Source organism: Girardinichthys multiradiatus, chromosome 4 (genome assembly GCF_021462225.1).
Source record: "Girardinichthys multiradiatus isolate DD_20200921_A chromosome 4, DD_fGirMul_XY1, whole genome shotgun sequence".
In the NCBI taxonomy this organism is placed as follows: Eukaryota; Metazoa; Chordata; class Actinopteri; order Cyprinodontiformes; family Goodeidae; genus Girardinichthys; species Girardinichthys multiradiatus.
The window spans coordinates 17,081,512-17,098,683 of record NC_061797.1 but is presented as its reverse complement, the minus strand read 5'-3'; the positions used below and the strand labels follow the sequence as shown (position 1 = coordinate 17,098,683).

The following is a 17,172-nucleotide window of genomic DNA, read 5'->3' as shown; positions in this document are numbered from 1 at the left end:
TGAAGCCGGATCAGTCACGTAGGCTTCCTTGGAACGTGATCACGTGATGACGCAGAAGTCACATGATGGTGTCTCACGCTACAACAAATCGAAAATCTCCTGATCTGTCTTTTTTTTGACTACATAATACACAATCCAATGTACAGCTGCTGTTCAGTCGAGGTTTAAACAGGTAAGTTGCTGCCTTAGAGTTTCCACACCCTTATAAAGCCTCTGATTCAGTGATTACTAATGACTGGTCGCGTTTCAGCCATTTAGTGAAGCTCAGTGAGTTAGCCAGTGTTTCTCAACACAGTATAGAGACACTGCACTCGTTTGTGACTCATATGCAGGCGGTCAACTTATTTCCATCAGATAAACGTGTGGGATCTGAATGCTCGACGCCAAACAGACTGGGTGAACCGAGTAGCTGCAGATGGAGGTAGAGGGGATGGAAGATAAAGGACCTTCTTTCCAGAGTGAACTTCCAGGTACAGTGAAGACATGTCTGCACAATCACTCACCGTCCATTGTCCATGCATCGGTGTTTCTACAATGTGTGACACATCATGGCCTGGTTGGTCTAGTGGAAAATGATCTAAATAGTGATGGAAATACAGTTTTATTTAAAAGGCACAGAACAGTTTCCTTTCATGATATTTTAATGAAGCTTAAGATGACCGAGCAGAAGATGTCTTCAGGATAACAGCATACCTGTTTTCAGGTGGCCATGTCTTTAGTTTGTTTTCCCTGGAAGCAAAGGCATGCACTGAGCAGATTGCAGGGAAATCTGATCAGTGTAAATGTATTCAACTCTTTTTATTTTCCACATTTTTCTGACCTTACAACCACAATATTTCATCTGAACACAAACGGGTGAATGATTGTGAAATGGAAGGAAGGAATTTCTTTTAACAACTCAAAATCTGGCTAGTCAAAATGTGTGTATTTAACCCCAATGAGTCAACAGACAACCTGTTTGCTGCAATTGCATTGAGAGAATGGTACGAGTGTGCAAAGCAGTAATTAAATCAAAGGGGGGCTTTTTGAAGAATCTAAAATATAAAATATGTTTTGAGTTATTTAACAACTTTTTGTTTGCTACATATTTCTATATACTTATGCTTCATAGTTTGGATGTCTTCACTGTGTGTTTCCAGTTTAGAAAATAATAAAAATAAGGAAAAGCCATTAAATGACAAAGGTGTTTCCAAATGCCTGACATAGTAGTGAACATAAGGACAAGTCAGAGACACCAACAGTGCTAATAACTGCACCACAGCTCAGCCACATTTAAGGCAGTTGTAATTTACTAGAAAACTGAGATTTGAGTATTATCACCGCTAGGATGAATATGCTTTGGTCTAAATAATTATGTTGTGTCTCTGATTATATGCTTCAGTCGCTGTTCTGCTGGTATTTTGCAACCTCTCACAGGTTTTCTTTAAGGTCCGTCCTTTATTTAGCTTCCTCCATCTTCCTATTAACTCTGATTGGCTCCTCTGGGCCTGGTAAAGAAAAGCATCACCAGACCATGATTCTGCCACTACAGCGTTCACAGTGGGGATAGTGCTCGTACTCGTCGTCTTCCGCTTTATCCGGGACCGGGTCGCGGGGGCAGCAGACTCAGACGTCCCTCTCCCCACGCACCTCCTCCAGCTCCTCCGGGTAGAGCCCAAGGCATTCCCAGGCCAGCCGAGAGACATAGTCCCTCCAGCGTGTCCTGGGCCGTCCCCTGGGCCTCCTCCCGGTGGGACGTGTCTGGAACACCTCCCGAGGAAGGCTTCCAGGAGGCATCCGGTATAGATGCCCGAGCCACCTCAACTGGCTCCTCTCGATGTGGAGGAGCAGCGGCTCTACTCCGAGCCCCTCCCGGATGGCCGAGCTCCTCACCCTATCTCTAAGGGAGTGCCCGGCCACCCTACAGAGGAAGCTCATTTCAGCCACTTGTATCCGGGATCTCGTTCTTTCGGTCATGACCCAAAGTTCATGGCCATAGGTGAGGGTAGGAACGTAGACCGACCTGTAAATCGAGAGCTTCGCTTTTCGGCTCAGCTCTCTCTTCACCACAACGGACCGGCACAGCGCCCCATTACTGTGGCAGCCGCACCGATCCGTCTGTCAATCTCCCACTCTATTCTTCCCTCACTCGTGAACAAGACCTCGAGATACTTGAACTCCTCCACTAGAGGCAAGAACTCACCTCCAACCTGAAGAGGACAAGCCACCCTTTTCCAGTCGAGAACCATGGCCTCGGACTTGGAGGAGCTGATCTTCATCCCAGCCGCTTCACACTCGGCTGCGAACCACCACAGTGCATGCTGTAGGTCTTGGCTAGAGGGGGCCAGCAGGACCACGTCATCTGCAAAAAGAAGAGACGAAATCCTCTGGTCCCCAAACCAGACCCCCTCCGGCCCTTGGCTGCGTCTAGAAATCCTGTCCATAAATGTTATGAACAGGACCGGTGACAAAGGGCAGCCCTGCCGGAGTCCAACATGCACTGGGAACAGGTCCGACTTAGTGCCGGTAATGCGAACCAAACTCCTGCTCCGCTTGTACAGAGATCGGATGGCCCCTAGTAAAGGGCCCCCTATTCCATACTCCTGGAGCACCCCCCACAGGGCATCACGAGGGACACAGTCAAATGCTTTCTCCAGGTCCACAAAACACATGTGGACCGGTTGGGGAAACTCCCATGAACCCTCGAGTACCCTGTAGAGGGTATAGAGCTGGTCCAGTGTTCCACGGCCGGGACGAAAACCACACTGTTCCTCCTGAAGCCGAGGTTCGACTATCGGCCGGACTCTCCTCTCCAATACCCTGGCGTAGGCCTTACCAGGGAGGTTGAGGAGTGTGATCCCCCTGTAGTTGGAACACACCCTCCGGTCACCCTTCTTATGTAGGGGGACCACCACCCCAGTCTGCCAATCCAAAGGCACTGTCCCCATCCGCCAGGTTTCTGAAGAGGCGTGTCAACCATGACAGCCCCACAACATCCAAAGACTTGAGGTACTCAGGGCGGATCTCATCCAACCCCGAAGCCCTGCCACCGCGAAGCTTTTTAATCACCTCGGTGACTTCAGCCTGGGTGATGAAAGAGTCCAACCCTGAGTCCCCAGTCTCTGTTTCCACCACGGAATGCATGATGGCAGGATTGAGGAGATCCTCGAAGTACTCCTTCCACCGCCCGATAATGTCCCCAGTCGAGGTCAGCAGCTCCCCACCCCCACTGTAAACAGTGTTGACGAAGCACTGCTTCTCCCTCCTGAGGCGCCGGACGGTTTGCCAGAATCGCTTCGGGGCCAACCGGTAGTCCTTCTCAATGGCCTCACCGAACTCCTCTCAGGTCCGAGTTTTTGCCTCTGCCACCCCCCGGGCCGCAGCACGCTTGGCCCGACGGTACTCGTCAGCCGCCTCAGGAGTCCCACAAGCCAACCACAGCCGATAGGACTCCTTCTTCAGCTTAACAGCATCCCTTACTGCCGGTGTCCACCACCGGGTTCGGGGATTTCCGCTGCGACAGGCACCGCAGACCTTACGGCCGCTGCTACGGGCAGCAGCATCGACAATAGATGTGGAGAACATGGTCCACTCGGACTCTATGTCTCCAACATCCCTCGGAATCTGGTCAAAGCTCTCCCGGAGGTGAGAGTTGAATACATCCCTGGCCAGATGTTCCCAGCAGACCCTCACTATGCGCTTGGGCCTGCCAAGTCTGTCCGGCTTTCTCCTCTCCCAGCGGATCCAACTCACCACCAGGTGGGGATCAGTGGACAGCTCAGCCCCTCTCTTCACCCGAGTGTCCAAAACATGCAGCCGAAGGTCTGATGATACGACAACAAAGTCGATCATTGACCTCCTGCCTAGGGTGTCCTGGTGCCAAATGCACTGATGGACACCCTTATGTTTGAACATGGTGTTCGTTATGGACAATCCGTGACTAGCAAAGAAGTCCAATAACAAAACACCACTCGGATTCAGATCGGGGAGGCCATTCCTCCCGATCACGCCTCTCCAGGTGTCACTGTCGTTCCCCACGTGGGCGTTGAAGTCCCCCAGCAGAATAATGGAGTCCCCGGGAGGGGCACTATCCAGCACCCCCGACAGGGACGCCAAGAAGGCCGGGTACTCTGCACTACCACTCGGCCCGTAGGCTGAAATGATAGTCAGAGACCCCTCCCCAACCCGAAGGCGCAGGGATGCGACCCTCTCATCCACTGGGGTAAATCCCAACATGAGACGGCTGAGCTGAGGGGCAACAAGCAAACCCACCCCAGCCCGCCGCCTCTCCCTGTGGACCAATCCAGAGTAGAAGAGAGTCCAGCCCCTCTCGAGGAGATGGGTTCCAGAGCCCACGCCGTGCGTGGAGGCGAGCCCGACTATTTCTAGTCGATATCTCTCGACCTCCCGCACCAGCTCGGGCTCCTTTCCCCCCAGCGAGGTGACATTCCACGTCCCTAGAGCCAGCCTAAGCATCCGGGGATCGGGCCACCGAGGTCTCCACCTTCGTCCGCCGCCCAATCCTCTTTGCACCGGTCCCTCACGGTTCCCCCTGCAGGTGGTGGGCCCACTGGGGGATGGTCTCGCGTCGGCTGGGTCCCGCGAGGAGCAACCCTGGGGATAGTGCGTACAAGATTATGTGCAGTGTTAGTTTTCCAACTCACTTTGATTTGTCTTACTTTCAAGAAGTTCAGTTCTGGTCTCGTCTGACCAGTGGACTTTCTTCCAAGTGTTTGCTGTGCTGGCCTCATGGCTGGTGGCAAACTGTAAACAGGACTTCTTGAGACTTTCTGTCAACTCAGGCTTTTTTTTCAGTCACTCTTCCATGAAGAGTGAAAATGTAGAAAACTATGTATCCTTTTCCTTCCACTTCACAGTTACGCACCAGTTTGTGTTGTTCTATGACAACAAATCCTAATAAAATACACAGTGAAAAACCAATGAGGATTACTTTACCAGATGGCATGTACAAAATATTTGTTATGTTGCTTATATAGAGCTTTTTATTGCAGAAACAACCTTTTGGCTAGTTCTTCCAGCAGAAGAACTTTAAATGTTTTAAAATTGCTTCATCGTCAATTGATCTCTAATAAACCACATAATCCTAATATTAATTTTCATGACAAATGTGTTGATATCTCACCTTTTCATTTGGAACACAAGTCTTACTAATATGAAAAATACAACCTAATCTCATTCCTTAGAGCTAAAAGGCTGCAATTCAGATTGTAAGAATGTCTGTGCTTTTATTACCACCTAAAAACACAGTTGTCTGTATGAGTATAACATTTTGTGGTGTTGTTTGAGCTATCTGAAGTGTTTGACAGATTGCCAGGCAACGCAGCAGCAGCAGCTGCTGCCACCGCCACCGGATCTGCAGAGCTCCACGTCTGTAGAGAATGTCTACGTGGATCAGAAAGCAGTGGACAAACTCGCAGAGGGATTCCTGTCCCACTACCTATCGGATCTACAGAACTCTAAACGAGCCCTGCAGGAGCTCACGTAGGTGTTTTGTATTTTCTCTGTTTAGATGCATGCACGCCTTTTGCAGTGCTGAGAAAAAGTATTCGCCCCCTCGCAGATTTCTTTTGTTTTCCCTTTTTTCTCACACGTAAATGTTTCTAATTATCCAACCATTTTTACTAATTGACGAAGATAGCCTGAGTAAATACAAACAACACATTTCAAATTATGACCTCATTTATTAAGGGGTAGATGCTACCCAAAAAAACCTGACCCTGTGTAAAAATAATAATTTTCCTCTAAACCTAATAACTGGTTGTGCCACCCAGGGGGGCAACATCTGCCATGATGCGTTGGCAATGAACACTCTGGAGAAATGTTGATCCACTGTTTTTTGTAACAGTGATTTATTACCCAAAGGTCATGTCACAACATATCAATCAGATTTAAGTCTCGACTTTGACTAGGCCACTCCAAAAAATCTTCACGCCTTTTAGGAGGACTTGCTGGTGTATTTCCAATTATCGTCCTGCTGCTGATGGGCAGACATTCTCCTTCAGGATTTTCTGGTAGAGAGCAGAAATCATAGTTCTATCAATTATGGCATTTCGTCCAGGTACTGAAGCAGCAACTCAGCCCCAGACCATCACACTACCACCCACTTGTTTACTGTCAGTATGACGTTCCTTTTCTGAGATAGTTTTAGTTCTACACCAGATCCACGCCTTCCAAAATGTCTCCCTATTGTCACATTGATCCATAGAATATTTTCCCCAAAGTCATGGGGATCATCAAAAGGTTTTTTAGCCAATGAGAGACAGGCCTTTGTGTTGTTTTTGGTCGTGAAAACTGACCGTAACTGAGGCAAGTGAGGTCTGCAGTTCTTTAGAAGTTCTGGGTTCTTTTGTGACCTCGCATATTAGTCACTTGTGAAGTAATTTTGTTAAACCGGCCACTTACGGGAAGGTTCAACACTGTTCCATGTTTTCCTTATTTGTGGATAATGGCTTTCACTGTGGTTTATTAGAAATGGCTTTGTTGCCTTCTCCAGGCTGATAATGTCAGTGACTTTGTTTCTCATCTGTTCTTGAATTTCCTTAGATGAGGTCCTGATTTGTTGCTTTTTAAAATGTTTTGTCTACGTCCTGTTGTCAGACAGGCTCCACTGAAATTACTTCTTGATTTCACAAGTCTGGCAGCAATCAAACCCGGGTGCTCTGAGTGGTTTTGAATCAAAGTAGTGTGGAGGAGAGTTGCCATTTGCCCCTTGGGCCGAATTGGTTTGGATAAAAATGAAATCCTTATTTGAAAACTACATCTTGCATTTACTAAGGTTATTTTTGTCTGATATTAATATTTATTTGCTTTTCCGAAACATTTAAATATGACAATTAGAACAAGAGTAGAAGAATTAGTTTTTCATGATGCTGTAGATGATTCTGGATCATAGGTAGTAAATCTGAGCTTCGTCTCATCCAGTCTGCTTTAAGTAGAAACTGCAAGCGAGTAAAGGCAATGAGCTGAATCAGGAGCAATTTCCATGACACAGCAAGCTACTGTTGGTTTTATTCCTGGAAGGAAATGAACTCGAATAGGTGTCAGATGGACTAATGTGTTCGACCAGGTGAAAGACGAAGAACGGATCAGGTTACCATGAAGAGATTTAGTGTTATTACTATTAATATGAAAAAAATTACCATTAAAAACCCAAAGTGACAATCAGAGCCACGAAGCACTGGACTCATGCCTAAAGGGACCTTCTGAGTTGTTGTTTGAATATTGATAGCCTGATGAGTCAGAAAGGTAACAGATGTGAAAGAAGAGAATGTCCTAAACATCTTTAGCATCTGCCTTGATTAACAGTTTGCATAGAAACCCTATTCTGCAGGAAACAAACATGAGTCATAGGCGAGCATAAAAAGCCAGATAGATAGATAGAGTGTATCAGTTTTCTAATGCTGATGCTGATTAATATTTTCCAGCTGTTTTTAAAGTTTCTATCTGAAGTAATAAAACTCTCTTCAAAGAAAATTTGTTTCTCCTAGTTTTGCTAAATAGATAGTGATTTATTTGCAATAGCTTTTTCAAAAAGGCTTAAACTTCCCCTGGAAGGCCTCGGACCAGTGTGATTCTGGCTGTGCCTAATTGTGTTTTCCTTTGTGTTGTTACTGACACGTGTCCTTCAGTAGTGTTCATTCATATTCTGTATGGCTGCAGCAAAACACATGAACCCTACCTGAGAACACTCCTTGGATTTCAGCATTATTTGTTGACATCGAAACATGTGCAAGATGTTGATGAAGGGCAACAGGAGCGGACGGGAAAGGGCAGATTTCAACACTGAATCATTTCGAGCAAAGCTGGTAGAAAGTCAATATGGCCTCATATATAAGTTCTGTTTAGAGGCTGAAACTGAAAGGTAGTTATTATTATTATTAATTAGCAGCTATAATGCTTTGTGATGGTCTTAAGATTTGGGACTGATGTAAAGGGCAGTGAGTCGTAATCTGTCTACTTTTGACTAGTCTAGGTACGCTACTGGTCAAACGTTTTAGACACACTTTCTCATTTAAAGGTTTTCTTTATGTTTGCGACTATTTACACTGTACGTAGATTCTCACTGATGGCATCAAAACAGTGAATGAACACATATGGAATAATGCAGCAAACAAAAATTGAAAAATAACTTTAAATATGTTATATTTTAGATTCCTTTAAAGTAGTCGCCCTTTGCTGTAATGACAGATATTAACCTCTGGCCGTCCCTCAATGAACGTCTGGGATGTTCTTTCAAGACTCTCTTTGGAAAGCTATTTCAGGTGATTACCTCATGAAGCTCATGGAGAAAATGACAAGAGAGCAAAGCAGTCATCAGAGCAAAGGGTGGTTATTTTGTACGACAACAATTTTTAGTTATTTCACACTTTTTGTTTACTATTTAATTCCATGTGTGTTCATTCAGTTTTGTTGCCTTTGGTGAGACTCTACAATGGAAATAGTCATGAAAATAAAGAGACCCATCAAGTGAGAAGGTGTAACTAAAATTTTGACTGGTAGTGTATGTTAGATTTGTAATTAGACTTGAGTTGTGGTGATTCTAATTCATCTTAGGCTATAAATAGCATCTGATTTACAGCTTGCAACTCAGCTCTAAATTAAATGGCTAACTTCACCCCGGTCACAGTGATGTAAAAGTCAGTCAGTCAGTCATTTTCTACCGCTTATTCCAAAGTGGGTCGCAGGGGAGCTGGTGCCTATCTCCAGCAGTCTATGGGCGAGAGGCAGGGTACACCCTGGACAGGTCGCCAGTCCATCACAGGGCAACACACAAACAACCAAGCACACACTCATTCATACACCTAACGGCAATTTAGAGTGACCAATTAACCTAACAGGCATGTCTTTGGACTGTGGGAGGAAGCCGGAGTACCCAGTGAGAACCCACGCATGCAAGGGGAGAACATGCAAACTTCATGCAGAAAGACCACCGGCCAGGAATCGAACCCAGGACCTTCTTGCTGCAAGGCAACAGTGCTACCAACTGCGCCACCGTGCAGCCCTGATGTAAAAGATTAGGACAAATAAATTTACCAAGATGCTTCTGTAGCAATCTATCAACCTCTGACATCAATCTGCAACACAATCAAGATCTGGGCATTGACTAGGCCCAGGACGTTCCATTTCTTAGTTTTCACTGGTGTTATTTTGGGTCACGGAACCCAGTTCTGCTTTAGGTTTAATGATTAACAGATGGTCTCACATTATCTGATTTCCTGGAATGCTGGATCTGACGTCCCGCCTTCACTCCCCACATCCATCAGTCGAACGTTCATCACTGTTCCTTCCTTTGATTAGTTTTGATAGATCCTGACCACTGCAGACCTTGAACACCCAAAACAAGCTGAAGTTTTGGAGATGCTCTGACCCAGTCGTCTAGACCTCACCGTTCAGCCCATCTGCCCATTTTCCATGCTTCACCTCAACAACTTTGATGATGAATTTGACTTGCTGCCTGATGAATCCCACCCACTAAAAGTGGACATGAGGAAGAGATGATTCACTTCACCTTTCAGCGGTCATAATGTTGTGCCTGATAAGGGGATTATTAAGCTTCTGTAAAGTCGTTCCTCTTTTTTTTGGGGGGGGGATGGAAACACCCTGTAATATTTAAATTTTTGTCACAACCAGACAAAATCAGCTGATACTGTTGGACACACTGGATCAAGAAGTCACCAAGTTCAGAGAGTGCAACACCTTGCTGGACCTCAACTCGCTGGTATGTTTAGACTTTTTATTTGATCTCTCTAGTTCAGGGAGCAGAATAGAGGACTAACCCAGCCTGTTTTCTTCAGTTTACAGAAGCCAAAGTTTACCAGAATAAACTAGTGAACATAAGAAAAGAGATGATCTTGCTTCATGAAAAAACAACTAAACTGAAGGTACCTGTCATACCGCTCAATGGTAGACACAGTGAGAAGGGATCGCTAATATCCTGGTTAAATGTTTGGTGGCGTTTGGTTTCAGAAAAGAGCCTTGAAGCTGCAGCAGCAGAAGCAGAAGGAGCTACTGGAGAAGGAGCAGCAGCGTGAGAGTGAGCTGGAGAGGGAGAGGCAGCTTATCGCCAAACCTGCTAAAAGAACGTAAAACTCCCAGCGATGTCCGCTGTGTTAAAGAACCACTCTGAAGGGTAGCATGTCTTACTCTGTTTACTTCATATCTGATCAATCACCCAACTTTTAACCATTTTTCAAAGTGCAAATTAGATAATCAGACAGGCAACACAGGCTAGCTGGTGTTGGTTACTGTTTTAGGTGCATTTTATCCAGTTCTACTTTCCGAATATTGCAAAGTGAACAAATTAGAAAAAGAAAACTAGTCATTATTTGTTCTGGTAACTGTGAGAGAAGAGATGTCAGTCCCACATGTCAAGTACCAAACATTTTAACAACTAGTTTCTCTTTGAAGGTGTTTCTGCAGATAAAGCTAATCTATGTCAGACAACATGGCAGCAGAACAGTGTATGTTCAGCTATCTAATGTGAATATCAACTGAACAACTATTCCTCTGTGAAAAAAGTAACAATCAGTACCATTTAAATCATCCTCAATGAAAATAGGCTTTTTTGGGGCACTTTGCTCAGTTGTTTTTTTCCATTCCTAGCCGGAGGTATCTGGTGTACCTGCTGTTGTAAGGTTAGCTTTTACCTTAACATGGTTTCAATACAATTCCCTGCAGAACTTGTGATGAACTGTTGAGGAACTTAGTAAATCCTCCCTGTGCCTCCTGCTTGGAGTCAGTGTTGCAGTGGAGTGCTTGTATTTCAAAATATATATCTGCTTGGCACAAAAAGTAATGGGATTTGCCAGGTTTTTTTCCTTGCTGTGACAAGGCTTCTTGGCTGTAAATCTTACACCACTGAGAACGCTGCTGATATCCCCTTAAATGGTGCAAGATTTGTAAGGACAATGAATTTGTGGGTTGAGCAGCAGACTTGAGTATGGGCTCTGGTGGAGGAAGTGTGATGGTGTGGGGCGACATCTCTCACTCACTAGAAAAACAAGGCTCGTTGTCATTGAAGGCAATTTTAGTGGAGAGAGATATCAAGACAAGATTCTGCAACCAGTGGGAGTCCCATATCTTTATCCTCCAAGATGTGACTGCTCGCTGCCACAGAGTGGGATTTATCAGAGACTTTAACTGCCTCTCTGCAGTCCTGACCTCTACCCAAGTGACTACTTGTGGGACCAGCTTGGGGTTTGTGCCAGAGCGACCAACACAACCACATTGGCTGACTTGTGCCAAATGCTTGTTGAGGTACGGGTTGCCATCCCATGGCAGTGTGCGCCCAAGCTGGTGTCCAGTATGAAGGAGGAGGTGCCAGGCTGTTGTGCTTGTGTCCCCACATCCATCAGTCGAACATTCATCACTGTTCCTTCCTTTGATTAATTTTGATGGATCCTGACCACTGCACACCTTGAACACCCAAAACAAGCTGCAGTTTTGGAGATGCTCTGACACAGTCGTCTAGACCTCACCGTTCAGCCCATCTGCCATTCTCTATCGCATATATTACTGAGGCCCCTGTTTGTTAAATAAATGAACTGTTGAACAGCCAAAATATTTCTTCAAAATTCAGTCAACCAGTTTTGGCATCAGCAGGTATGATTTGGCAAGTTTTCGATGAGCTCAACCCTCAAATCCATTTTGCTTTCAATTGTGGCACCATTTTAGGGGAAATAAACAGGCTGCCCAGGGTCTGAGGTTTATTGCCTAGGACAATTGTTACAACAAAGAAATAATAAACCAAACACACATTTTCCTACCTTTTGTCCCAAGTATGGTTCTTCTTAAAATATCTTTTCAATACACGTTGTCTTGCTAGATTCAATCATCCACAACTTGAATTACTACAGCGCAGAGACACACTCTAAAGATGTGTACAAAATCCATAACATAAATAGTTCTCATGGACCCCAACACTCCCCTTTTTGCTGCGTTTCTCTAAAAGTAAGCTTTGGATATTTTTTTTTTACTTCCCTACTCATTTCCCTTTTAATATGTGTTTTTGGGAAAGATAAACATCCTCCTTCCTCAGTGTTCAGCCTCGTTTATCACAATTCCAGTTCTGCAAGTTGCTCTGTACAGGCAGGCTTAGGTGTGTAGCTGTTTTCTTATTGGCATTTTAAGATGTATAAAGATAAACACATTTATGTCTTGTTTGAATGGCCTGTTCTCTATTGTATCATGTTTATGCCCCAGAGAAACAGGAAGTCATGATTCCCCAAGTAAACGTCCCTTTATGCTCTGAATAGCTTAAAAAGAAAGGGAAAAAATATTTTTAACTATAATTAGTTTCTAAAAAGGGTTCTTGGTTCCAGTATTTAGGGAACAGTGACTCTTTCCTATTATTTCTGTACATAACTGAAAAGGTTGGATTTTTCTAAATAAAACTAATTAGTTCAGAGATTTGGGTGCTGCAATTATATTAAGACTTCCTACAGCAGGGATTCATATTTTGGCCTCTTTGCAAACACTGAAAAGCCTTATTTCTGCGGTATTTTATGTGAAATAATGAATTTTTTTTCTTACCATACATCTAATTCAACAGGAGAAACACTTTTAAACAAACTAGAACGTTTAAATTTCAAACGGGATTTATTGAGGTAATTGCAAAAGTTTAGACATCCTTAAAACTGCAGTGCACTTTGGAAAATGGTTTCTTAATAAAACCCTTACTGTGGTGCCTAGTAAATAAGAATAGTAAAAAGCTTGCAGAACCTTGGGTTTGGTTGATCCCGTCTGACTTGGCCAAGAACACCATAAACCAAAGACCTGGACGTCATCATCAAATGCTGTTTGAACTCTGATGGTGCGCACGTTTGTAAATCTCCCTGAGAGCAGAACAAATCCTCCTTTGACACTTTTACAGACAACGGTCTGGAAGTATTTCTGCGTCTGCTGTCCTTAGTCTAAGTGTTGTTTGATACCTGTTGTTTCCCGGGCTGCCTGCCCTGTTAGTCTTGAACGTTACAAAAGAAGTATGTTGTGTAAATCATTTTTTTCTGCACTAAATTTGACTGAGGGTTGTGTACCATGATAATAGATTGTAAAATGTACCAAACTATAAACATAATCTGCAAAACTCTTCAATATTGTTTTTCAAAACCCTTCTATGCACTAGTTATGTTTGAAACTGTTGGGTTTATAGAGTTAATAATAAATCCTACATAACTGCTGGTTTGGACTAAATTAAATGTGAGATTTGCTTTGGTTGTTGTGTAATTTATTTTGTGAACACAGTGATTTATCAATTAGAATATCATGTAAAATCTATTTCAGTAATTAATTTCCAGAGAAGTTTAAAGCACTTATTTTTGTTAATTTTGATGATTTTGGCTTACATGTGTGGTAAACACCAATAAAAAGGGACTTTTTAATACAAAAATGTCACTGAAAGGTGTTCCCTGTATATTACAATATACAGTGGCTCCTTTTGCATTAATTATTGCATCAATCCTGTATGACTTAGAGGCGATCAGCTTTAAAAACATGGATTGGCATAAAATGATTGCTTGTCAACAAAGGAAGTAATGAGGTGCTCCAAGAGTTGCTGTTAGATGGTTGCACTAACTGTGGATTTGATCAAACACAGCGGACCAACACCAGCAGATGACATGGCTCCCTAAATAATAAAGTAAACATTGGATCTAAAGCAGCCTAGATTCTAAACCACTCCACTTTCCTGAAATACATTACTTTGTGTTTAATAAAGTTTCACTTTTTCCATATAACTACCGAAGTGAAATACGTTTTCGATTGTATTTTAAACTGATATGTAACGAGAACCGACATTTTTGGACTTCCTTATTTCTGTTATGCTTAAATGGACTTCCGCATGTGGACTGTAATTAGCACTTGATGCCACCAGAGGGCAGCAGAGAACAACATTTCATCGGACTGTTGGGCGCCCCTAGGCGGAAGTCTTCTGCATCACGCGTGGCGCGGTTATAACACCATTATACGACTCCGCACCCTTTATGTAGTTACAACCTGTAGGTTTCCAGCAAACGCAGTTGTTGTTGCCTAAATGGTTGGTTGTTTTATGACTGTTTTCCATTTAGTATCAGCATTCCCCACTTAGACGTGTATTGCCATTTAATTGGTAAACACTGTAAAGACTGACCAGCAGCACAAACAGGAGTTTGTTGACACAGAAAGTAGGTTACATTCCTCGCCGTCCTACACCAACCCTGTGTCTGCCACACCCACTTCGATTTTCTACTATATCACAAAACCCACAAGGTTCTGGTTTGTCTTTGACTGTAATGAAGGGTGACCATTAATGGTAAACGCTCAGGTCGGGGCGAGGGTAAGGAGCAACCTGGCTCCTCGCTGACTAAAGAATGCAGAACCAAACACATTTTTGTGTAGCTATATGTAGATTTCTGGGCATGGTATATACATGTTTTTTTTTTTTTTATGTTTGTTAAAGCATTACAGTGTTTTAAGAAAGGTAAAATTTAAGGACAGAAAAATCTGTCTTTTAGTTTTATCTAGTTTATTTGGGACTGATGTGCTTTTAATGTGTTTTATTACAGTAAATTGGTGAATTACGGTGATTAAATCTGGAATCATTGTGTTAACAGAACAAAATGATTATTAATATTATGATGCCAGGAAGTGTCATGCCCCAGGCCCACCATCCAGCTTGTATGGGACCCAATCTCAGCATCCCTCTGCTGCTCCTTCCTGCTGGTCCTTGGTCAATATGGAGGAAGCTTCCTTCTGATTTGTCACACCAAGCCAGGCCAAATCCATGGAGGGTCGAGCACCAAGCTCAGCACCATCCTCCCCAGATATGGCTCCAGGAGAGTGCCTAGATGTCCCTAACCTGGGCAAGGACATCAGTAACTGTGGTCTACCTTTATGCTTCAAGAGGGGTCAACTAAGGTTTTTGGGCTCAGAATGTCTCCTGGAAGCCTATTTTGTGAGTTTTCTGGGCATGTTCAACTGGGTGGAAACTCTTGAAGACAGCAAGAAATTGCTATAGGGGCTACATACCCCTTTTGGCCGGAAACGTCTCAGGGTTCCCTAGAATGAGGTGAAGATGGAGGTCTGGGTTTCCCTCCTGGACCCTTTACCTTTGATATGAATGAATTATCACCTAGTCTGTACAGAACCAATAGAGGTTTTCTGATAACCTTAGGATCGGCTGAAATTACAAGGCCTTTCATAATCAGACCAAAACAAAAGTAAATTTTTCTGAAATAACTCTTTCTCAAACTTTATTTCTGAATCTACTCATTTAAAAAGTAAATAAAAATACAACTATTTAAGATATCAGTTATTTAAAAATAATGCATAATTCAGATAAAAATAATGAAAAAAAAGATTAATTAGGTGTTCAAACTAGATGAAATATTTACTCAGATTGGATTTGATGCCATGCCATGACCTTGTGGGGGTCATGTGTACCATCGTATTGCTCTGGTTTTGTAAGTGTTTGGAGGCTGAGGAGACCCATAGCTGTAATTCTGAACCAGAAAGATGTTTTTTTACCTTGTTTGGCTGATGACTTTCAGCTCCTGTACTTCTGTTTCATAAAGTCCCAAATGTTTTCAGAATATGACATTTTGGCACCACAGGCAGATAACTGAACCACCTGAAAAATAACTTCTCAACCTCGCCATTGTGGTACTTACCCAGGAGAAATGAGCAAGGCCTTTGTCTGGGTTTTTTATTTTTGTTAAGTTAATCATTTCATTCAGAATGGGTTCTGTTCGTCCAGCAGGTCGGGAAGCTTCCTTGGGAAGACAGCTCAGAGGTGCAGTGTTTTCAGAGGCCAGGCCAGTGTCATATCCAAGCGCTTGGTTGGAGACTTGTATCTACTTTTAGAAAGTTACCCATCAGGGAAAATGCAGTCTCACCTCACCAAAGCCACAGGCGAGTCACAGACACGGAGCAGAAGAAACAGATGATGTTGTTGCCTTCCAGTCTGAGTAAACAGTGATTCGATGGGTGAGGAGTGGGAGGCTGTGGTCTGCTGCAGACTGGCAGCTCCAGGCCTCTCCCAGACCCTCCACAACAGGATATGGTCCTCGGGCCCACACTAAGCATAGTTGCATGATATTATTATTCTTTTCAAGTTTTACCATTTGCTCTGAGCGGTAGAGATTGAGCACACTCTGTACCATGTGTGAAGTTTGGCCTGCTGTTCTGGAAAATATACTATTGTGGTGTTTTTGTCGAAAGCGACAGTGGATTAGGTGATTTTTCCCTTCTCCACCAGGCCTTATGTAACGCTTCATATTCAGGTCTGGTTGAGTGGGTACTGTGGCAATGAAGAACGTTTATAATTAGGTTTCTGTGACGCAGCAGATGGTACAGAGCAGCTATTTAAACAGTTCACCACGTAACCAAAACAACTCTCCAAAACAGTTATTTTAAATTTCGAATTCAGAAATACAGTCTCTCCTTCACTTACTTACTTGCTGATTTATCTTATTACTGAACAAATTACTGCCAAAGGAAAAAGTTAACCTTTGCAACTTCCTTATCATTTGATAGAGAAAGTAGCAGCTATGTGCTGCTAATTTAATATATTCGAATAACTAATCATCGCCAAATAGGACCACCTTCGTAAAACAGATGTTTTGGAAGTTTGCTGATTTGGAGCACACCAATATAAGATTACATACTGCCAATGAGAAAAGACAGCAATGAACTCAGTCATGTAATTGTTGCTGCACATCATTCTGGGAAGAATTATACAACCATTTACAAGCCATTTGAAGTCCATATTTTTACAGCGAGAATTAATATTCTTATGGAAAACTTTCGATATGCCAGTAAATATTCCCAGGGGTGGATGTCCCAGTAAATTTACTCCAAAGTCAGACCATGAAGTGAGTCAAAGTCAGACCCCCCCCCCCCCCCCCCCCCCCTCTCTCCCTAAAAAAAAAATCAAATCAAATAAACAAAGAGCTGCATTCTAGGCTCTGCAGGCCTCTGTTTGCATGTTAGATGATAAAGTCTATGATGGTACAATTAAGAACAAGTATGGCTTATTTTACGGGGTTGCCAGGAGAAAGACTCCTTTTTAAAAAGAATGTCGGGCCAAAACCTACTTTGCGAAGCTGCTTTTGAATTAACCACAATACTTCTAAAACAGTGTCCCTTTAGACCAAAATTAAAATATAACACAATAACGCACAGCACTATGTCTGGTAA

The 17,172-nt window shown here is 43.4% G+C and overlaps 1 protein-coding gene and 1 long non-coding RNA gene across 2 annotated transcripts; one reads left to right on the top strand and one right to left on the bottom strand.

The window, feature by feature from the left end:
* Positions 1-17: 17 nt before the first annotated feature.
* Positions 18-13,212, top strand: bloc1s6 (biogenesis of lysosomal organelles complex-1, subunit 6, pallidin). Its single transcript, XM_047362696.1, has 6 exons — positions 18-172; positions 355-470; positions 5,307-5,481; positions 9,631-9,718; positions 9,795-9,881; positions 9,967-13,212. Exons 2-6 carry the CDS (start codon positions 416-418, stop codon positions 10,084-10,086), a joined length of 525 nt encoding a protein of 174 aa, XP_047218652.1. The 5' UTR covers positions 18-172; positions 355-415; the 3' UTR covers positions 10,087-13,212.
* Positions 13,213-15,893: 2,681 nt separating this feature from the next.
* LOC124866764 lies at positions 15,894-16,267 on the bottom strand. Its single transcript, XR_007037911.1, has 2 exons — positions 16,134-16,267; positions 15,894-16,051 (listed from the first exon to the last, which is right to left on the bottom strand). It is a non-coding gene; the product is annotated as an uncharacterized LOC124866764 (long non-coding RNA).
* Between the last annotated feature and the right edge of the window lie 905 nt (positions 16,268-17,172).